Source organism: Bos indicus x Bos taurus, chromosome 7 (genome assembly GCF_003369695.1).
Source record: "Bos indicus x Bos taurus breed Angus x Brahman F1 hybrid chromosome 7, Bos_hybrid_MaternalHap_v2.0, whole genome shotgun sequence".
NCBI lineage: Eukaryota > Metazoa > Chordata > Mammalia > Artiodactyla > Bovidae > Bos > Bos indicus x Bos taurus.
Genome location: NC_040082.1, coordinates 56,520,151 through 56,543,039, shown reverse-complemented (window position 1 = coordinate 56,543,039; position 22,889 = coordinate 56,520,151). Strand labels below are relative to the sequence as shown.

Here is a 22,889-nt window from a genome sequence, read left to right as displayed (position 1 = left end):
CATCTGTGAAATGGGAATTATAATAACGCCTCGTGGCTAGATAGTTGGGTTAAAGGAGATTCATTAATTTAGTGAATAATTATGTATTGAAAACCTCTTAGGCACTATTTTAGAAGTTAGAGGTAGAACAGTAAACAAAACAAACAAAAATCCCTGCTCATAGAATTTATATTCTAGAAATACAGTACCCATAATGGCATTTACTAAATGTTTCATTCAGTTAGTCTGAGGATATTCAACGAACTCACGCAATGGGATTTTACTGTACACTTCTGTAGGAATTTATGTTACAACTGTAGATAATTAAGGCCATTATTGAGTCTCTTATCTGAGTTGAAGATATCTCATTAAGTAGGACGTTTATGTGTTCTTGCTAAATTCTGGAATGTTTAGACAGTGTGTTCCCTGGAATTGGATTCGTGCAGTGCTTGGGTCAGAAAGGCCAGCTGCCGTCCAGGGCTGCAGGTGGCGTGGCTGGTGATTTCTGCGTTGTTTTGGTGTTTGTGCTATCTGTGACTTAATGCAGTTTTACAGAGTTGCTAGATGTTTGTTTGTATAATTTGTGAAATAAGTCAAAAGGCTAGCATGACTACTTAAAAGCCACCAATCATGTTTTAGTGAGTGATTTCAACCTTTTCTGTCCAGTTTTTTGATCAGCCACCCATCAAAGAACAGATTGACAGATTTAAGCTTTCAGTTCATTTTTACATTGCCTTCCATCTGGGACTTTTGCTTTGAGCATCAAAATGCCCAAAATCCTTGAAAAGAGAAAGAATAAGCCTGGAAAGCAAACCTCCGAGGGACAGCTGGGTGCTGCACGCAGTTGTGTGCCCTCCCCTGGGAGGTGTGTGTGCAGACCCATCCTCCACCCGCCATCACTTTCCACAGTCCTTCTCTGGGTCTCCAATGGCACACAGCCCGTTTAGTTAAAAATGTAAACAGGAAATCATTTTCTGGTGGACTGGACTGTGTGGCCCAAAAAAAAAAAAAGGTCATTTTTGCTGAGACACAACTTTCGAAACACACAGTGGTAGAAGCTGGAGGCTGGTTATAAGCTAGCCCTGCCCCAGATGGAGGTCAGTGATAGGATGTGGGTGTGGGAACCCATGGATGTGGGTTCAGGGCATTTTTCACTGATGGCCAGAGGCACAACGGACACAACTGCGGAAGCTCCTATCACCTAGAAAGCAGTTGTTCTGCAGGCAAAGAGACATGTTGATACTCCGAGGAATTCCAGAGCGGGCATTACTTGGAAGACACGGGGGTCTGGTCTGGAGAAATGTGCCTTGGCGCTGAAGACGCGGTCTGGGTTCAGTGCCCCTCCAGTCTCTCCAGCTCCCTGTCGCTCGGCCTCCCCTGACCCTCCTGTGCTCCCGCTGTGGTTTCCCTGTGTGCTGACGAGTTTTTTGGTGGTTATGTCTTGCAGCCCCCCGAATCCAAGCCCAACTTCACCCCTCTCGCCATCTTGGCCCATGTTCTCGGCGCCATCCAGCCCTATGCCCACTTCATCCACGTCCAGCGACTCATCCCCCATCAGGTCTGTTGCAGGGTTTGTTTGCTTTTTTGTTGCTGCCGTTGTTCTCTCATCGGCTTGGTCCTCTCTTCATGCAGTGTTCAGCCTCCTCGTCAACTTTGTTCCCTGCCATCCAAACCTGCACTTGCTTTTTGACAGGCCAGAAGAAGCAGTTCGTGAAGACTCCAGGTAAAATTACGGATGATGATCACTCTGCTCCTGCTTATCCAAAGCTGGTCAGGGGTTCCAGCCTCAGAGACCAAAGCCGGGAGGGACCATTTGCATGAACCAGCATGGAATTTTTCATGCCCCTCTGAACCCTTCCTCCAGTTCCTGAATTTATCTGTGGTGCCTAGAGTTTGAGGAGAGAGTGCTTCTTGAAAGGGCTCCTGTTTACATTGCTCTCTGAATCAGGAGGCTCTCTGTGCTTTAGCATAACATAATTTCAAGGGGAACAGTGCTGAGACACGTGCCAGCCTTTTCTTCCCTCATTTTTATCAGGTAGCATCAAGCAACATTTATTTGTGGAGTTGGGTTTTTGGCCATGAATATTGATACCTAGATGATGAGACCCAGACCAGTTAGGAGAGAGACAAATATAATACAGAATAAATTGTTCCTTACCTTCCATGCAGTCCCAGGAACCCTTATGCTCCCAGCCTGTGTCTGTCTCCAGGTGTCATGAACCCTTAGCTCTTATGGGAACAGGTAACACCTCTTTATGAGGGTTGACCTAATTGCTCCCTCCAAGGCCCAGGCTGTAGTTTTTCCCTGCTTTGATGACACACAGACTTAATTATTTGCATTTGAGTTCTTTGGAAAAAAGAAGCTGTTTAAATGCTACAAAACAATTCATGAGGATGCTGCAGCCCCAGCATGTGTGTGTCCTGCACTGATAGTCTCTGCTTTCAAACAGGCAAAACACAGAGCCCAGTTACAAGCTTCATCAGTACCTCAGCCCATGGCAGTGTTTTCTCATCCATCTTTTACTCATAGCTGGTTTTCTCCAAGGGGTAGGCCCAGCAGACAGGCTTAAATAATCAATAAAGCTGTGTCTCATTTAAAAAAAAAAAAAAGAAACACCATGCTATTTATACATGTGTACATACATACATGGGTGCTCCCCAGCTGGCACAGTGGTAAAAGTCTGCCTGCCAGTGTGAGAGATGCGGGTTCAATCCCTGGGTCAGGAAGATCCCCTGCAGAAGGAAATGGCAACCCACTCCAGCATTCTTGCCTGGAAAATTCCATGGACAGAGGAGTCTGGCGGTCTACAGTCCATGGGGTGGCAAAGAGTTGGCCACAACTGAGTGCATGCACGCATACACCCACACACCCACACATATTACTTTATTCTCCTCCAGGCACTTCCATACCTATCATTTCATTGTATCTTCATGTGAGACTGAGAGAAGAAATGGCCTGAACCCTATTACAGAGAAAGAAAACTAAGGCACAGAGAAGTGGCTTATACATAGTCACATGACTCCTGAGGTCCAATCCAGAGCTCAGGGCTTCTTGCCCTCAACCAGCACTCTTTCTTCCAAATACATGGGTAGCCCCAAACTTGAGTTTTCATGCTTCCCAGCCCGATAGCCTGGCCTGCTTTTCTAGGTTTTATGTCTAGCTTTTTCCTTGAAAATGGGAAAAAGAGAGCTTTTCCCTATATCCTTTTATCCTCACCCTGGGAATAAGGTAAAAATTCAGATTATACTTTTCTTGACACTCAGATTATCTCCTAATTATTTCTTAGGTACATTCTGGGAGATGTTAACTGTCTAGGACACCAGATATATGGCTTGAATTGTTCTGGTTAGATCATTGATTGCCCCATGAAGACCTGAACCAGAGCCAAAATGTGGCTCCTTCATTCTGATCAAAAGAAAGTAAAATCTTCAGAACACTGGCCCTTGAATAGAATGGGTTCGGGGGCCTCAGGACAGTAGAATCATTCAGCTAAAAAAAACGAAATGTGCTCTGCTTTGACGGTTTTCATTTTTCTATATCTCTAAGCTTTGGGGCCCTACTGCCTGTCCAGTATCTCCACCTCTCCACTCCTGTCACCCAGAAATTTCCAGGCTTTACTCTTTTAGCTATTCCTTTTCCAAATACTTCCAGATTGGCAGAGGACAGTGGCGGCAGAATCTGCACATCCCACATGTCTGGGTTCATGGTTACTCAGGACCGTTCACTCTGGCCATTGTTGTAATGGCGCCATTTGGATGATGCTGTTGCACAACCCTGCAGGACGCTGCCGTTTTGAAATAGGCGAGACAGAGTAGGACTTACAATTGGCTATCACTGAGCTGACCATGTGTGCCAAAGTGAGCATGGATGGGGATAGCTGGGGAGCCAGCGAACAGAGGGCAAAAATCCCGTAATTGCTGTTGCAATATGCAGCCAAGAGGTGGGGGCATATACCCATTATTCAGGTCCAATGAACCATTCCCCCAAATCCACTTCCAGAACATGAAGTTTCAGATTTCCTTCCCTAGACAGAGCTTTTAAAAATAAAAACTTAATTAGACCTAATTAATGGGCCCATGAACTTCTATATAAACATCTTCTCTGGAAGAGGTTTGGTCCCCGCTCTTCAAAGCATTGCTTTGCTTGTTAGTTCAAGCTCAGGAATGGAGATGCCTTTCACAGCACAGCAGAGAAAGGGGACTGGAGGAGTGTTCCCTTTTCTTTCACTTGTACCCCTAGAAAAGCTCCCCACCCCAAATTCCTAACTTGGAATTACACAAGGGCTCCTGGAATTTAGGCCAAAATGATCAGACTGTTGCATCTCGCCAGTCTAGCTGAGCCCGCCTCCCTGGACAGTGCAGATAGTGGGTTGTCATTTTGCAGAGCTTGCAAGGGCAGTTGAGGGAAACTCCTCTGAGTGCTTTCCTGGCCCTGTGCCATGCTCAGAGGCGAAAATTAAAAATGAACTAGCAGAAGGTTCCAAGCTTGTTTGTGCCCTTGAAGGCCCCACTGAGGTCTGAAGGGCACCATCACAGAAGAGTCACAGGCACCCCAGGCTCTCTGTGTCCAGGGTAGAGGTGCTCTGCGGAGAACAGGGAGCAGAAGAACCAAAGTGGAGATCTTTTATTTCTTTAATCAGAGCCAAAGCCTACAAATAAAACCTGTGTGCCAACAGGATCTGTTTTGGTAGAAACCCTACCTAATGCAAACCGCTCAGGGCTTTTGATAAGGAGAGAGTGTGACATGGGACTCTTTGGGACCCAGGCTAGCAAATTCTTACAAAGAGAAAACTTTCCCCTGCGTAGGGCTGCCAGATTTAGCAAATAAAATGAAGATTCCGAATATCCAGTTATATTTGAATTGTAAACCACAAGTTTTTTTTTAAGTATATCCTGTGCAATATTTGGGACATACACTAAAATAGTATTCCTCATTGATCTGAACTTCAGATTTAACTATCTGCCTTGTGACTTATTTGCCAGCCCTCGTCCTGGGGGGCAGGAGTAGTTCCTTTTAGAAGCAACCCTTGTATCATTTCTCCCATTCTTGGCACATGTGCCGTGGAGGTAGGAGGAAGCCCTCTTGTAGACTGTCAGTCACCTCTTAATTTCAAACAAAAGCAAGATTCTCTCCTGACCTTTGTTCTTATATTTAATATGCTGCTTTATTGAATGTTATCGTTATTAAATCCCCCAAACCAGATATTAGTGGAAAATTTACTCCTCTTGAAAGACAGTCTTGGGCATCTGAGGTGTTCCCCCTGTTTCCTTCCTGCCAGACACCCTAGTTGATTTCCCTGGCTTGTCCCTGTTTTGTCCCATTCCTTGTATTTGAGGAAGTTAATGAGTAACCTCTATGAAAACCCAGCCAGAGAAGCCTTGCCTCAGATGATTTGTGCCTCACCTTTTATCTCCCCGTCCCTGGTCCCCATCTTCTCCCCCCACCTGCTCTGCCCCGTCCTCCAGGGACAACGAACCTGGTTCGTGGCCACTGCATTCTCCTTCCACGTTCATGTCATTGCAGGCTTCACTTGCCTGTCCGTACAGAATTTTGGTTAACACTTTTCACAAGCAGATGCTCTCTGTTCCCCATTCCATCAAAAGCAAACAACAACAAAATAAAACAATAAAACTTCAATCCCACATTGGCTGTTTGGCCCTTGGTGGTCAACACGTAGACTTGGTTTCGTTAGATTCACAGACTCTGCACCTTGTCCTGAACTTAATCCTAACACTAATGATAATTATGTAGGAGGAGCTGGTTTCCAGCTGGAGCTGATACATTCTAAAGGCTCTTCCTCCTTTCACTCCCAGCAAACCCACTTCATGTTCTCCCACTTGCCCAGTTTTCTCCCACCCAGTTATTATTTCCTGGTTACTAGAAGACCAGAGAAAACACCAGTAAACTGCACCTCAGCAACAAATTCTGAATAGCCATTTATCCGCACAACAGACCCATTACGTCACCTTTCCTTCAATTTTCATGGAACCAAGACTAAAAGTTTTAAATGCCTGTCCATGGTATAGGTTTCCAAACATCCATGATGCCTTTTTCCCAGAGGGAAGTTGGACTTGGTGACCCAAGAGTAACAGTTCTGTAGTGATTGAAAGCGCCCTGCTCCTTCCGATCATGTCCAATTTACCTGAGACCATTCCTCTGTTAAGGAATGGAGGTTTAGCCTCCATGGGTCCTTGAAATGGAGGTTTAGCTTCCGTGGGTCCTTGAGGCCACTTGAAATGGAGGTTTAGCCTCCATGGGTCCTTGAGGCCCTCCATTAGCCAAATAAAGGTAAAGTAAATAATGTATATCTCTTGAATAATCGTTTAACCCAGAGGACTACTTGCTCTTTGACTACTCTACCCTGGAGCCCCTAAATATGCTTCCTCAGATAGCTTAGAAGAAGAGAGAGGTTGCTTTCAGCAAATGAAGAGCCAGCCTTTGACTGCTAAACATCCATTTTCTTATGACCTTTGAGAAGTCATAGATCCGTTGGAACTGGTTGGATATCAAAACAAAAATTGATTTAGCAGTGCTCGCAACTTGTACTCTAGAACATGGGCTCACAGTCTGTAGCCACTGGGTCAGATCCAGCCTGCCTCCCGTGTCTGATAAGTATAAAGTCTTGCTGGAGCATAGCCACACTCTTCCATGTACATCTTGTCTGTGGCTGCTTTCATGCTACAATGCAGAGCTGAGTAAAAGCAGCAGAGACCATATGGCCCATGAAGCCTAAAATATTTACTGTCTAGCCATTTACAGAAGGAGTTTGCCAACCCCTGCTCTGGAAGAATGGTTCTTAGCCCTCGTTGCTCATGAGAGTCACTTGGTGAGCTTTATAAAAATACTGATGCTGATATCTGCACGTCAGGGTGGAACCCAGACATCTGCATTTTTTGAACTGATTCTGATTCACGAGTGTCGGCACTCCTTGAATAAGAAAGGCACAAAAAACTGCCACAGTGTCCCTTCTCTCTTCTTCATCCCCACACACGTGTACACACGTATGCTGGTACACACACATACACACACACTCATACTTATGCCCACACCTTGTCTGCTCCCCGCCCTGCCCTGCCCTGGGGGTCCGGGAGTTCCAACTCTGGAATCCTGCTCCACCAGCCCCATGAGAAAGAAGTAACATCTGCAAGAGCTAACGTCAGCCCTGGGCCTGGAGCCCAGACCCATCCTTGCTTGAATTTCTCCTTTTCAACTCCTTGAGCATTGCGGCTTTTAGCAGGGTCTGCTGGGAGTGTCCTCAAGAGCAACTTGGAAGCTCTTTCCTGCCTTCACTTCCCTACTCCCCAGCTAGTCCTGCTCCCCATACGGGGCCCAGCCTGCCCTCCCAACTGTTCAGCTCTTGTGACTCCTGGGTCAAGTTTTGACTTGGCACAAGATGACCCGACAAGAAGAGTGGTTTTCCTGGGTCACGGCTATTCTCTGCCTATTTCTCGTTTTTACTCTGGTGACCTTTGTGACTTTCCTACCTCCTGTTTTGCCATCTGGCTGCCTTGTCAGGCTCTTCCCACAGGAGAGGGCTAGGCCGCTTGCAGGGAAGGGGAGGAAGAGAGATGAAATATCTTGCAGAAGGTTTTTTAAAAATGCTCATTAAACTGTTTTCCCCCAGCACACCATTCCGGAAGGCAAAAGCCTTGTATGCCTGCAAAGCAGAACATGACTCCGAGCTCTCATTCACAGCAGGGACGGTCTTCGATAATGGTGAGTTTTTCAAATAAATAACTGGAGTTGTCAAAGTTGCTTTCTACCTAAGGAAAATTTCCATAGAACAGGTAAGACTGAAAAGGACTGTGGTGGGAGGGGGTGGGGGGGTGTCTTTTCCCACAGTGGGAGAGCAGTGGCAGAACTCAAGGAGTCACTGTCAAGAGAGGATGAGTGGAGTCACCTCACGGTGACAGGGCAGTGTCATGGAGATGTCATGGGCATTGAATGCGATGGTCCATGCACAGGCTTTGAGCATCAGGGGGCTTGACAGAGCAGGGAGACAAAGCAGTGGAGAACAGGAATCCTGCAAGGGGGCAGAAGCTCTGGGTGGGGGGCTACGGCCGCAGGGTCTATGCCTGTCTTCTGGGGTTCCAGGGGATTCACTGTCCATGGCAGGTGAGGCCGGTTTCTGAGATGGTCTGGTAGGCTTGGGGCGTTGGGTGAGCTCAGGGCAAAAAAGCTGTGCTGCATCCCTTCTCGTCCTTCCCCTGTTGCCAGGAGCAGGAAGTTGACCCCAGAGTCAAACCACCCTGCCAAGCGCCAGCTGTCCTGCACGGGCATTCCTGCAGGAAAATGGATTCAGGCCCCTGCCCCAAGGGCCTCCGGCTTACTTGATGCAACATTTCCTGGTTCCATTTGTTTGTATTCCTCCCTCAAAAAAAAAAGGGAATATTTTTAAAAATGAAAATTGATGGAGTTGATGTCCCAATGTGTCATAACTTATTATTGGCCTTGAGAGAAAAATCAGGATTCTGGGGAAAGGCCCAAGTTTCTGTTGTGGATGAGGTGTCCCCAGATGTAGTTCTCCTTGGGGGTTAATCCCTCTAGATGCCTGGGTGAAAGGGTCTGTTTGTTTTGCTCAAAGGAGGAAGCAAAAACCAGCTGCCTGGTTTCAGGAACTGGACATGCTCTGGGCCTCCCTCCTTGACCTCAGGTGGGGCAGGGGCAGAGTTCCCTGACAGGGGTGAGTGAACACTGCCCCGTGGTCCTTCCCCATCCTGGCCGCACAGTCCTGCCTAGAGCTGGACCACACCTCCTACCACCTGCCAGAGTCCTGGAAACGTGGGACTGCCAGGGCTCCTGTGCAGCACTGGACAGCCTGAACCACTGTAGCACAATCCCTGGCTTGACCACTTGATTCTGTGTGGCCTCAAGCAGTGACTTAACCTCTCTGTGCCTCAGTCCTCTCTGTCATAGAAAGAGAACAGATGGACGTGAGAGAAGATTGAGATAGTGTGCATGACATGTTTAAAGTAGTACTCAACACACACTAAGCTCTCAGCGTCTTGCTGTTGTTATGATCATCATCATTTCACTACGTCTGTTTTAGAAAAAGACCCTGATGCTCTTATCATTCACAATGACAGTTTTCCTTCTTAGCTGCTAATACAACCCAGCTCTGGCTTGCTCAGCTGGGCAGTAGGCATTGCACCTCAACACCCCAGATCCTGGCTCTCTGTAAGGGCCTTGAGGTCCCAGCCAGAGCAGAGATGGGCTCCTGGGGACCAGCCTTGAGTGCATCCATATGCAAGGGGGCTTCGCCACTGTGTGGCCAGCCCCTGCCTTCAGCACGGCAGAGATAATAATCAGGCTTGTGTAGATAAAATGGGAAACAGATCACAGAGCACCTGGGGAATTCCCAGGTCACACTTGGTGGCCCTTGATCTGAGCCTGCAGGGCGGTGGGTGAGCCCACAGCACCTCATGTATGGTTCTCAAAGTCTTCAGGGCACTGTCCTTAAACCTTTGCTCTATTAACTTTCATTTGGGTTCTTTAAAAATCAAGGTGTATGTACAGCAAGCCAAGCCACCTCTCCTGTCAGCAGCTGGAGCTTTTAGATCCTGGCACACCTGAAGATGAAGTGAGTCCACTGAAGGTTGTCTAACACCATGTCCTTGGCGAGTATCCCTTGTGAATAGGCCCATGTGCAGGGGCATCACAGCCCAGCCAGGACATGACACGGTTTTCATGGCAGACAAATCAGTGGGCTGCATGCACGAGCTCTGGTGCTATGCTGTCTGCAGGGAAGGGGCTTCTGTACATACATGAGCAAGCTTTGAGAGGTCCCCCCATCTGGCAGTAAATCCAGAGCTTAAAGGTCTGTCTTCTAAACCACAGTTCACTACAGCATCACGATGGACAAGGGGCTGCTGTGTTCCTATCAGCTATTCACTCTGACAACACAGAGGACCCCTGATCCCAGGGCAAAGTGGGTTTAAGCTCACAAAAGGTCTATGTAAGTGTGTGTCTTGTTTGGGATGCCTCTTCCTGAGTTCAGCCTTCTTCCATTTTTTTTAGACAACTTTATTGAGGTAGTCTAGTCAAGGCTATGGTTTTTCCACTGGTCATGTATAGACGTGAGAGTTGGACTGTGAAGAAAGCTGAGCGCTGAAGAATTGATGCTTTTGAACTATGGTGTTGCAGAAGGCTCTTGAGAGTTCCTTGGACTGCAAGGAGATCCAACCAGTCCATTCTAAAGGAGATCAGTCCTGGGTGTTCTTTGGAAGGAATGATGCTAAAGCTGAAACTCCAATACTTTGGCCACCTCATGCGAAGAGTTGACTCATTGGAAAAGACCCTGATGCTGGGAGGGATTGGGGGCAGGAGGAGAAGGGGACGACAGAGGATGAGATGGCTGGATGGCATCACTGACTCGATGGATATGAGTTTTGAGTGAACTCTTGGAGTTGGTGATGGACAGGGAGGCCTGGTGTGCTGCAATTCATGGGGTCACAAAGAGTCGGACACGACTGAGCGACTGAACTGAACTGACTGAGGTAGCCATATACCGTGTAATTTACCCATTTAAAATGTACATTTCAGTGGGTTTTAGTATATTTAGAGTTGTGCAACCATCACCATTATCTCATTCCACAATATCTTCATCACCCCCAAAGAAACCCTGCTCCCTTTAGCAGTCATGCCCCATTTATCCCAAGCCTGCTCCATCCCACCTAGATATCTGCTCATCTGCTTTCTGGCACTATAAATTTGCCTGCTCTGGATGTTTCATGTAAATGGAATTATACAATACAGGGTCTTTGTAACTGACTTCTTTCACTTTGCATTATAGTTTCAACATCATCCATGTTGTAGTATGCCTCAGAACTCCATTCCTTTTTATGGATATACTACATTTTGTTTATCCATTTATCCATTGATTGAAATTTTGATTATTTCTACTTTTTGGCTCTTTTTATGAGTATGCTGCTATACCACAGCATGGGCCTGCTGGGTCACATGGTAACTCTACGTTTAACTGTTGAAGGAGCTGCCCAACTGATTTCCAGCAGGGTTATACAATTTGGCATTCCCCCCTTCTTTAGTTTTTAAGTCTCCTTTTTGAAGTAGTTTAACTAGCCAACTGAAAAAAGAAATGATACTTGATTTTTAACTGCCAAGTCCTTCCCTTCCCAGCAGATTCTGTGACTGCTTTTGCCTCTCAACTTCGTAATCGTCTTGACCCCACAAGGGCCAATGATAGCAAGAGAGAGGCAGAGTACTTACTGGGCCTTCCTGGGGTCTCTGGGGATCACAACAGCATTACTGACACTAGTTTCTTTTTAACCAGCAATGCCAGTGACCTTTCCAGTTCCCTGAAAGGCAGAAGACCACATTAAGCCTTAAAGACAACACCTCTCAGTGTTTACTGAGCTGCAGTCAAAGAAGGATCTGACAAAATGTCGATCTAGTTTTTAATCTAGTTGGTTGGTAATGTTTTCTGACTTTAAATTTTTAAAAAATGCTATTTAGACCCTACTTGCTCCATCCCTTCGGCTCTTTAGGAAAAAAGTGGACATTAAAGAAAAGAACTATTCAGAGAGATTTTTTTCCTTGTTCTCTCGCTCAGCAATTTGTTGCTGAAGATCCTAGGTAAGGCCTTAGCAGCGTGAGTTGTATGCTCTGTAGCTGTCAGGTTAAATCATCAGATCAATCAGAAGGAACTTTTCTAATGACAGAGTTAGTGAGTGAGTGAGTGTGTGCGTGTGTGTGTGTGTCTTGTCTTTCTCAGAATCAAGAAGAAGAAAAGAGGAGGAAGAGGGAGGGGCTCCTTGAGGGGAAAGTCGGTTGTTCCTAATGATTAATCTCCAAGCTTCTGGATTCCAGGGGCCCCCTGTGAATCTGGCGAGGATGCTCAGTCAGCTCTTGGACTTTGTGCAGTGGGTAATGGCTGCTCAATACTCGGAAATAACTCCAGTGTCAGCGCTGGCCAATCTTACTAGCAAACTGTGCTTTCACCAAGAGCACCTCAGACAGTAACTGGAAAGAGAAATAACTGATGTTCCCAGGAACATTAGTCATCTAGAAGCAGTGCAATTACTGATACCTGGAAAATTCGTATGGCATTCACTAAAATTGGGTTCTTGGGAAGCTCTTTATCCAAATGTGAGATGGGCCGGATCCTTCCTTCCTGGGGTACAGGGTGCAGTGTTGAGTGCAGGCAGGGCCACCCCAGATTTCCTCTGCTGATAAAGGGCATCTCAGGCAGCGGGGTTCCCAGCGAATTTCTCAGTGGAGTCTTAGCCTCCGCAGCCTCTCCATGTCTCCCTCGGGCATTTCTACCAGCTGCCTAACTGGTCTTACTGCATCTACTCCTGCCCCACAACCCAGGCGCTACAGAGCAGCCAGATGATCGTTTAAAATTGGAAGTCACATCATGTTGTTCTCCTGCTTCTGGTAGCCTCGTGTTCTTCTTAGAATTATCGATGAGGTCCTTCAGGTCCCGCCCCTGCCCTCTGGCCCCCTCTTCCCCTCCGTTGATACATAGCAGCCTCTGAGTCCTTTATGTTCTTAAATAGGGTCGGCAAACTATGACCTGCCAGTGAAATCCAGCCCACCGACTGTTTTTGTAAACAAGTCTTCCCTGGAACACAGCCACCCACGCCTTGTGTTTATATATTATCTATGGCACAACAGTGACAGATTTGAGTAGTTACACACTGATGATCTGGCTTTTAAGGAAAACTTACACAGCACTGTTCTGAAATCACAAGCTTCTCCCCGTCTTGGGCCCTCTCACTTGGCATTACCCACTGCGTGGCCATCCACTTTGGATTATTTAGGTTTTAACTCTTCAAACTCTTGGCCACCCACCCATATCCCGATCTTAGTCTCGTTCTCCCCTCATCAGTTTACCTAAAATTACATGCTTGCTTACCGTAGATGGCCCCTCCTGTAGAGCAGTCTCTCTTCTTCTTCTGTACTGTGTGCAGAATGTGGCACGTAGTAGGTGCTAAAATAACATTTGTTAAACGAGTCCACTCATTCAACCACACGGGGGTCTGCACTCCTCCAGCCAGTGCTGCTTCCCCTTGGGGCAACCTGCTCTCAGGATCTCAGGCACACAGTTGCTCCTTGTCCATCGCGAGTGAAGGAGCCAAGAGAGCGTGAGTTGCCGGAGCAGGGGTGTATGATATGAATGTGGACTGAGCTGAGAGAGAGTAGTTGGCAGTAAGCACATCCATGTCAGCAGCAGCTTTTATTTGTTATGATGCCTGCTGGGCTGGAGAGCTGCCCAGGCAGCTCACTGCAACACCTTGTGTGTTTACATAGCATAGGGGACACTGGTACAGTTCAGAAGGTTGGATGTTGGTGTGATCGAACTCAACAAGTACTTACAAGCATCTTCAGTGTCCGGGGAGCATGAGGCTAGGCCAAAGTGGTAGTACTTCAGGCCTCAGAGCCTGGGGTCAGATGTCCTGAGTTCAGATCCATCTCCATCATCTGCCAGCTTTGTAACTGGGACTAGAAGTTTAACTTCTCTGAGTCTTTGTTTCTCATTAGTAACATGAGGATAACAGCAGGAGCAACTCTATAGTCATAGTGAAGATGAAAAGAGGTCCTGCAGGGGAAGCACTTAATAAAGGCCCACCAGTTAGTCTTATTCTTATTCTCCATCATTCTTATTCTCAAGGATCATCTCTGGTTGGATAGGGATGTGATATAGTGGTAAAGGGCTCGGTTTCTGGGATCAAACAAATTGGGTTCAAATCCTGATTCTAACGAGGTGCCCCTGCATGAATCAGTTTACCTCTCTGAGCCTTAATTTTTTCTCAGATATAAAGTAGGGGTAATAGTAGTACAAGGTAGGATCCTTAAGATTAAATGAGTCCGTCTCTGAGTCCATGGCTATTTCCCAGTCACCATTAGTAGGTGTTAGCTTCTTTCATTGTAGTTCCCCGGAGGAGAGTGAAGTATGTCGAGTGATAGAATACAAACTAAGATGCACTGAAAAACTAGTTAGGGAAAACAAGCTTAACACATTTGAACAGCATTAATAAGGCCTACGAATAATATGCGGTATGTATGATGAGCATTCCAGGAGCCTGGGGGAGGGAGGGAGCAGGTAGATGGCATTCCATGAGGATATTTATGGAGGAGGTGGGGCTTCAGCTGAGCCTTGAAGTGCGAGGAAGGGAAACAAAAGATGACAGAAAGCTGGGGGTTCTGGGGCTGCCTCTTTTCTTCGTCAGTTCTACCACTTCGTTGCAGGGGCATTTTGGCACAGAGAAATCATAACTTTCTGTGAATGAGTTAAAATGCAGATCCCTGGGCTCCCTCCTCGAGATTCTGCTATAACCCATGTGCCACGAGGCCTAGGAATCTGCAGCTTTAATAACTGTGCAAGTGGTTCTGTTGCACCTGGTCTGGTGCCATGCCTTAGTGAAGCCCAACTTGCTGACTCCACTGTGTCAGCAGTCTGACCCAAAGGCTGCGTCATCCTCTGCCACCCCCCATGGCATTTCTCTCATTCTTTAGTTTGGAGTGCCTCCTTTGTCCCCTCTGATTCTTCCCTTATTCTGCAAATTCCATTTCTAATGTTTGCACACATTACCATCTCTGAGCTGTGTTTGAACACAGGAACGGAGAAAGTCTGAAAGAGATGGACTCAGTGCCTCCAGTAGAACAGCAACTCAGCGAGGAGCTTTGCTATTAAATAGGAGGCGTCTTTTTCGGGTTTTTAATTTGTGTGTTGATTTATTCTTTCTAGGTCTTTAGTTTATGGGAGTGAGTTTGATGTGTTTGGTTTGGGTTCTGAACATTTGAAATTTCCCCCAGCTTAGGTCATTGTTGAGACCAGGTTGTTGAGACTCAAGTTTGACCAGGAAAGTCCTGCTGACCAGTCCAAATTACTGGTCAAATGATGCAGGCTCCCCTACTGACTCACCTATGCTGAGCATTTACTGTGCTTTCTCCATGTTGGCTCCTGAACCTCCAAGAGAGTCCACTGAGGGGAAGAGAGTTTTGTTTTGTTTTGTTTTGTTTTTTTAATCACCACTTGATAGGTTGAAGAAACTGAAGTAATCTTGACAATGTCAGCTGGATAGATGGGCAGGAGGCTGGGGTGTTTGGGTGCTAGCGTTTCAGTGGTGGGCTGAGAGAGCTTGGTCATTGGAGAGACTGCATTGCATTTAAGCTATGTTGTATTCTTCCATGAACTTCTCTCCCAGACTCCTCCTTGTGTGGTATCATGAATCCAAAGTACCCTTGCTACTTGGATCTATTCCTAGAGAAACAAAAGCATGCAAACATGTTGGAGGCCAGCTCATAGGTGTTTGACCTTGTCTTTTCCTACAGAAGCCTTCAAAATCTAGCCAAGGTTGACACTAATCTTCGGTAAGCCTCAGTGGCGATCCTGCTGCTGCTTCTCCATTTAGTCTCTTTGGTCTCTGTTCTTCCTTCTTTCCCTACAGACCAAAACTAGAGTTGTATTGTAGTGTTGAGGGTGGAAATGCTTTTCTAAAATGAACTCAGGAAGTCATTCAATTAGCCTAGGAAGGGAATGGGGGGAATTCATTCTCTCCAAACAATCTTGGAAAGATTGGTCTTTTCCTAAAATGTTAGGAGCAAATGTCCTGCCTCACCCAAGAGTGGTTTGTATATTCCCAGTTCACAAACATGAACAGCCCCCTCTCCCAAGTCCATGATCCCTTCTTTCTCCTTTCCTGCTGTTGACTGCTTTGCAGACTCAGCTGGATTGTGTGTGTAATTTTTATAGTGTCACAGTGGTTTCCATGGAGATGGATTGTCATATTACAGAACATTGGGTATGTAGTCTTTGGATATGGAAAAATCAAAGAGGTAAAAATTTTCTAAATTGCAATAGAGAGGGAGAGGACAGCTCTCAGACTTGTATATAGGAAAGAGGAAACAGGAGAGAAAAATAAGGAGAGGGTATGGTTGGAAATGAGAGAGGGCCATTCAAAGACTATAAGATACTTTTTAAAAATGCAGAGGGAATTTGCAAGGAAATTGGAAGCAGAGGGTCAGGATTTGAAGGGAGGTAAAATGATTAGGAGCTAGATATCTTTAAGGACTAGTTCTCAGCAGTCCTCCATGGGTACTTTGGTACATAGTCAGCACTGGGTGGGTAGATGAGCACATAGATGGATGGATACCTAGGTAAAAATAGAGAGGGAATATCATGACTGTGACCTCTAGCCTAAAAAATTGAAATGTTACTTCTTTAAACTTAAAATCAGGAACTTCGCAAAGTCCATGAAACTCCTAAAATTGTAAGTAGAATTTAAGTGTCTGTGTCTTTTCTCCTTTGAATTATGGAGAAAGTTCAGAATGACCTTCACCAGGTCCCCCCAGTGGGTGAAAAACCTCTGGTTTAAACAAGTCCAAGAATTATGTTCCTTAACAAGCAACGGCACTCAGCTGTAAGCTTCCTGCACACCAGCGCAGTCCATATCCCCCTCTCCTTTGCCCTGTGTGTAACGTCATCTTCTCTTTCTCCTTTCTTTCTATACAGTGCATCCGTCCCAGGAGCCTGGCTGGTTGGAGGGGACTCTGAATGGAAAGACGGGCCTCATACCCGAGAACTACGTGGAGTTCCTCTAACCAGGAGCCCTGGAAGAACTGCTGAGCGTTCCACTGTATCCATGACAACTGCTGATTCCAGTGTTGTGGACCATTGCTCTTTGCCGCTGAGAAATACAGGGTGACTGACTCTGCTGCTACCTGTCAGCACGAACGTTTTCCTAAACTCTGGTGTCACACGTCCCCGTGATCATCTCAGCTGAAATGCGGTCATACTGCAAGAAACAGAAGGAAATCGGCAGAGGAGGCCATTTGGTTTTGATTACCACGAGAAAGGCTTACAGAGCCATGTCTCTTATTTAGCACCCTACATGGGGTGTGCTCATTTTGTTTTCACAGTCATCCAAAACCCAACCTTCTGAAAAAGGAAGTGAGATACAAGTAGTCCCCAAGAGCGTGCAGTGTAGCCAGCTCTGACAGGGCTGGGCAGTGGCCTGAGATCCAGGCTGGGTCCACTGCTTTTGTTTACAGTAGACACTCACTCTACCCCATCTCTGAATACTCGAGCCCCGCAGTGCTCCAGGCTGCTGGGTCTGTTTGTTTTCATGAAGGATGGAGAGGGGTCACGGCACTGGTTACACAAGATCCAATCTCACCATCTCTCAAGCAGCCATTGGCCCAGCATCAGCAGAATTCTGTCCAGTCCTCTCATGCAAGAGAACACACACTCCAGGGCCCCCCTCCCAAGCTGGGAACTTCTCTGCCACCGAGGGCTGCCATCACCTCATAACCATGGCGACCCAGCCTACTCTAAACCAAACCAAAAAGTAACACAAAATCTTTGCATGACATATTTTTTTGCCTCCTCCCCACTTCAGTCATTTTTTGAATGGTTTTCCAACAACCTGGTCAAGTTCTGTGCTTCCCTGATGGCTCAGCTGGTAAAGAATCTGCCTGCAATGCAGGAGACCTGGGTTTGATCCCTGGGTTGAGAAGATCCCCTGGAGAAGGGGAAGGCTACCCACTCCAGTATTCTGGCCTGGAGAATTCCATGGGGTTGCAAAGAGTCAGACATGACTGACTGACTTTTAATTAACAAGGTCTACTTGGGGGCAGATGGAATAGCAGCTGAGAACTGTTCCCTTTCTGATGAATTTCAGCAGCACCAGGATATATTTGGAGCAAACTCTAGTAACCTCTTGAGATTAAATTACATACAGGCTTAATATTTCTGTTCTTGCATGCAACTCGTGTCTGTTTTCTAGAGGGCCACATGCTGCCTCCTAAAGAGGGACACCCTCTATCTTTCTCGTTCCCTCCCGTTCACCTGTCCCTCCCCCTGCCCTTGCCTGCCTCTAGCCTGCCACTGACCAGCTCCCCTGGCCGTGCCCTGGGTTGCTCAGCACTGGTGCCCTGGAAGTTTTCAGGCATGACTCCTGAGCTAATAACCCATGGCCTCCAGTTTAAAAGGACATACATGTTCACTGCCACTCAGAAAAAGGGAATTGTTTCTCAGGCTTTTGGGGCATGAGACTAATATCATAAGCCATTGTGATTTAGGAGGATGCCACAAGGTTGGGGCATGGAAGGTGGGATGGTTACCTTCTGAGAAAGAGGATTTCCTGGACCAGAAGGGGCTGGGTCTTGTGGAAGACCACCTTGGATGGGGAAGTTTGGCCTGGACATTTCAATTCCACTTGGCTTCCAAAGAAGAGAGTCCCAGTATTTTCCACACTTGAATGTCCCTGCAAGAGTGATTCTGGGCAGACCAACTCCAAAGTGAGGGACTGTCAAGCTCCCTGAGAGCCCTTCAGGAATGGCAGCCTTGTTCCAGAGTGTGTCCTGCTTCTGGAATTCCTCTTGAGGGAACTTTAAAGAAGAAAAGAAAAACTTGAATTGTGTTGAATTACTGTATCTTTTACATTTTTTTGAAAAGATAAATTTGTAAATAGAGTGATTTGAAATACTATATGGCAAAGTTTTATATTTGATATTCTTTAAGCTAGTTGCTTCGCACATTTAAGCTTTGATTGCTGAACAAGTGTGTATATGAGGCAGAGAGGGGGACACATGGTCAGAGAGAGCCAAGGTCAGCCCCTCTCTTGCCTTGAGGAAGAAGATATTTCCACATATTCTTGCTGGTTTTGGTGGTGGACGTGGCACATTAATGGTGTTCAGTCTTCTTTATCCAGATGTGGTTTTTTAGGCATTTCTTGGGCTTTGGATTTGGAGATGGAAAGAGCATCTTCAGGCAATTAACTTTTCCAAGAACTCCTACCCAGTAGTAAGATGAAGCTCAGGATTTAAACAGGTGAGGCCAAGGGTTAGATTTTTTTTTTTTTCATTTTTCTTCTCAGGTGTATTTCTTGGTACCCCAAAGTACCAGGACAGAAGATTGGGATTATTGTGTGCTCCTTATATCTTATTCTTCTGGCACATCTTATAAGGCTTTATAACCAAGTCCAAGCTAAAATTTGCAAATGTTTTGTGTGTCTAGGTTCTAAGAAAAACTGGCTTAGGATATTTAGTTCTTGATATGCTGCTGCTTCCTTTTTCCCTAAACATGTTTATTCATCTCAGATTTCCTCTGGCTCCAAAATAAGGAAAAAACTCCAAAGAGGGATGGAGATTGTGCTATTATAGCTTTCCAGATGACTTTAAAGGTAATAGGAGTTTGTTGTGATTCATTCCATCAGCTCAGGGATGACACAGCTATTACCCAACCCAGAGCAAGCAAGACACTACCAATGGATGAGGGAATAAGAATTAAGATTGGCAAAGACTGAGATAGGACTCAGGGAAGCTATTATTGAAAACCCAAGAAAAAAGGCACATAGGGGCAGCATACATGTACTCCTTGCAGACTTTGAACAGCTTGGGGACCTGTTCACAGGGGCCAGAGGGGACCAGCACACTGTACCACTGTGCTTTCTAACTAGAGTGCAACATAATGCTTTTAATACATTTGGCATTTTAGATCACCTGCCCCATCGGAACCTTAACTGGAGCTACTGTGGGGGCGGCCAGAAGGTCCAGACACTGGCTTTCAGAGCTCCTTACTGAAGCGTACCTGTAAACATTTGGCCCCACCTTGACCACTTTGGAAGCATGTCCCTCCCTCCTCAGTTGGCCCTGATTTGAAGCTGAGGGAAATTGGACTGGCGCCAATGGGAATTTTAGGTAGAGCCCTTCCTAGTTTCTCTGGGCAATGCTGGGCCCTGACAGATGGCTGCTCTGCTTCCCTTTCCCTGGCCAGGCTCCCCTCCTCCCCATCAGCTACAGAACTGGAGACACTGTTCAGAATATGAGCCAACGAAAAAGAAGGAACTTACAGACTGAAAATGGGTTTTGCCCTCCACTACCTTTGCTCCCCACTTCTGACTCTTGTCTTTTGGAAAAAGGAATGTTAGGGCAGATTAGGGGAGTGAACTAGGTATCAGAGTGGACTACTATGGAGCAAAATCTCTGAGCTTTCCCAGGAGTCTCATGTTGCTTTTGGAAGGCCCTGGGATCAGGTCGGCAGACATAGCCTGAGTCTTCTGCGGGCATCAAGATCAGTCTCTCGCTCCTCCTCCAGCTACTCCCAGAATTCCATGGCTACAGAATACCATGTCTTGAGAAGACAATTAGTTTCACATTCTTCCCCCAACTCCCCAGGCAAGTAAAGTCCTGACTTGCTCAAGACTGGTGATATTCTCTTCTCTTTTCAAATCTGAACGTAGAGGCACGGATCCTGTATAGCACTGCCAGCCGTGGTGTCCCAGGATTGGAGCCAGTTTTTAGCTTGGTTTTTTAGTATTTCTACGGACGATATGTATTTCCTTATGCCAGACCAAACTGGGTTTTGTTGTTTTTTCCAGCATAATTCCAGTTCATGTCCTCTTGCTGAGTCCTTTTTGGATAGAGAGGCAGAGAGAAAGAGAGGAAATGGAACAATCAGGTACTGGCCACCTGGTATTAGCAACACAAAGTCATGCTAGTGACGGTGTCATTTCCGGTTTGCCGGGACTCTGCAGTTACGAATGCCATGCCTGTAGCTCAGATGGAGGTCCTTCTGCCGTGAGAGTTTGTGTCTCTTGAAAGTAGCAACCCCAGTGACACCAAAAACTATTTTGACTGTATAGATTCTAAAAACATCCATGATTGAGGAGTAGTGAGACTGAAATAATCAACTGAAGTAACATGATCAACTACTCATGACTGTCTATTGGCACATTTCATCTTCTGGCTCCTGTTTCCAAACGAAGCAAATCTGGACCACTCAGCTTTATAGACACAGAACTCCTGGGTACAACAGTGGCTGTTATGGCACTCACAGTTCCCCGCTAGCATTGACTGTTTGATGAGCAGTCATGTTACCCAAGTAGGTAGCCAGCGTTGAGGAAACTCAGCAGCCTCTTGACTGCCTGACTTTGAAAGGAATGGCCTGGGTGTTCTTCTAGGGAGTTACCTGTCATATCTGGCAAACTTGACAGTGATTATTTACCTAGACAACCCTGCCCCACTCTTTTAAGTCAGCTGGGTGTCCTCTCACACACCCTGTGTCAGCACTTAAAAAATGTATCTTGTCGTGCTTCAGATGTGTTTGACAGTCAGGCTGGTGTGCTGGGTGCAGAATCACTTTTCTGTAAGTGTAGCCTCCCAATGACAACAGCCATGGAATAATGGACCTTGCACAAACCTGAGCATACCTGAGACCAGACTCCACCAAGTCATAATTAGTTTTTTCCTTCTACTGCCTATAGTACCTATCTAACTAAGGAACTTCCTCGAGCAGAGGGAGAGGCTGCGTAGAGAATCCACACATCGTCTAGAGCCAGCCCTGGCTAAAATGTGGCCTCCTGATGGAAGGACTTGTATTCTTAGAAGAAAAAGGATTGGGTGTAAAGTAGTGCTAGTAGCAGAAAGGGATAAACCATGCTGAAGAACTGTGGATTTTTTTAAAGAAAGATAAATGTAGTTCTTAATAGAGGGGGGGATGTATCACATGAAAAGGTCACAACTAATATTTTACAAAAGTTTTACAGGACACTACAAGATGAAAACATCTTTCAAGGCAGAATGCCTTAGCAAGCAAGGCTAAGGACCTTAGCACAGTCCTGGACCCATGTAAGTATAGCAATTACTATTAAATCAGAATTCTGCTGAGTGTAGTCAGTGAGAACCAGGAGTAGTGATAAAGTGTCAGAATTACCTGGGCAGTCCTGGAGGGGCCAAGACATTCAGCACCTTTCCACATCAACCATTTCTATAGAATTGTCCAAACAGACCCTGCATGCAGCTTCTTTGGGTATCCAGATGCCAGGGTCAACCTTGTACCTGTGAAAAGAGGTTCATCTAGTGATTCTTAAGTGTATATGTATTAGTATGTGTTTGTGTGTGTGTGTGTGTGTGTGTGTATGTACAGCTCACATTTACGTATATAACGAAACAGACTCTCTTCTAGAAACCCACATAAGCTGGCGGTTGCTGAGCCTTGACAGCCTTTAAGATTTAAAGGTTGAGAATTACAGAAACGAGAGGCTGTTGATAGACGATCAGAATGATCAAAGATGTAAATTAAGTGCCATTTTGAAATTTTGTTCATATTTATCAGATGGTTACTATCTACAGCTATATTCCTTATTAACTTATTAAGAGTCATGTTGGAAAAAAAAGATCAAACTCATAAACAGTAAGTCATTCATACTAGGATAGTGTTCACAAGCACTCTAAAAGACATTTTGTCCATCACTTTGAAGAAAATATTTGCATGTTTAGTTCATAATTTAGGCTACCTTTGGGTATATTATAAAGTGCTGTGTGATATAATATCAATAAAGTACTTAAAAATGGCACTTTAATGTTTTTTTAAAAACCATAAATGCACTGTTTTAAACTTCAATTCAGTATTGAATATTGACTGGTGTGTAGAATCCTATTTCTTAATTAAAAAGTAACTTGTGACTAGAATAGAACTTTTCCCCTGTTATTCATAAAACAATTTTGCCATGTTTGGGCTTTAGAACAACAACAAAAAAAAAACCCTGTGCTTTCGTGTCACTAAGCATATCTATAAAGAAAATATAGTTTCTGTTGAGTGGCCTCTGAAACTTGGCTTTCTTACATTTGGTTGGTTTATGTGACAATCTTTGTGAAATGAGTGGAAGTATGATTTTTGAATTAAATGACTTTTCCATTTGGTGGTATGTTTGTCTCTTGAATTTCTGACAAAGTTTTGTTTTGACGTGATGCATATTTTTATATTTGTTTCAAATAAGCGAAGACCATGATCAGAAGTTACAAGTGTGGTCTCCTGTGGTCCCTGGCAACAACTGCTGTGCTGATTTCTGATGTGCTCTGGGTAGCTATGGTTTCCTTTAGGGAGAGGTCCACTGCTCGTGAACTACAATTAAGCTGCAAAGAGTCACATTCCAATGACTGT

General features: G+C 45.6%; 1 protein-coding gene across 4 annotated transcripts in view; it reads left to right on the top strand.

The window, feature by feature from the left end:
• The window catches only part of ARHGAP26 (Rho GTPase activating protein 26), a 473,410-nt gene extending 450,757 nt beyond the window's left edge, over positions 1 to 22,653 (top strand). For 2 of the 4 annotated variants that reach the window (XM_027546099.1, XM_027546100.1), the window contains exons 21-23: positions 1,427 to 1,537; positions 7,605 to 7,696; positions 16,458 to 22,653. In XM_027546099.1, the coding sequence (XP_027401900.1) occupies positions 1,427 to 1,537; positions 7,605 to 7,696; positions 16,458 to 16,546 (292 nt within the window). In that variant the 3' untranslated portion in view covers positions 16,547 to 22,653. Of the gene's footprint in view, positions 1 to 1,426; positions 1,703 to 7,604; positions 7,697 to 16,457 lie in introns of all 4 variants that reach the window. The other 2 variants (XM_027546098.1, XM_027546101.1) reach the window with 2 other exon arrangements.
• The last annotated feature ends 236 nt before the right edge of the window (positions 22,654 to 22,889 follow it).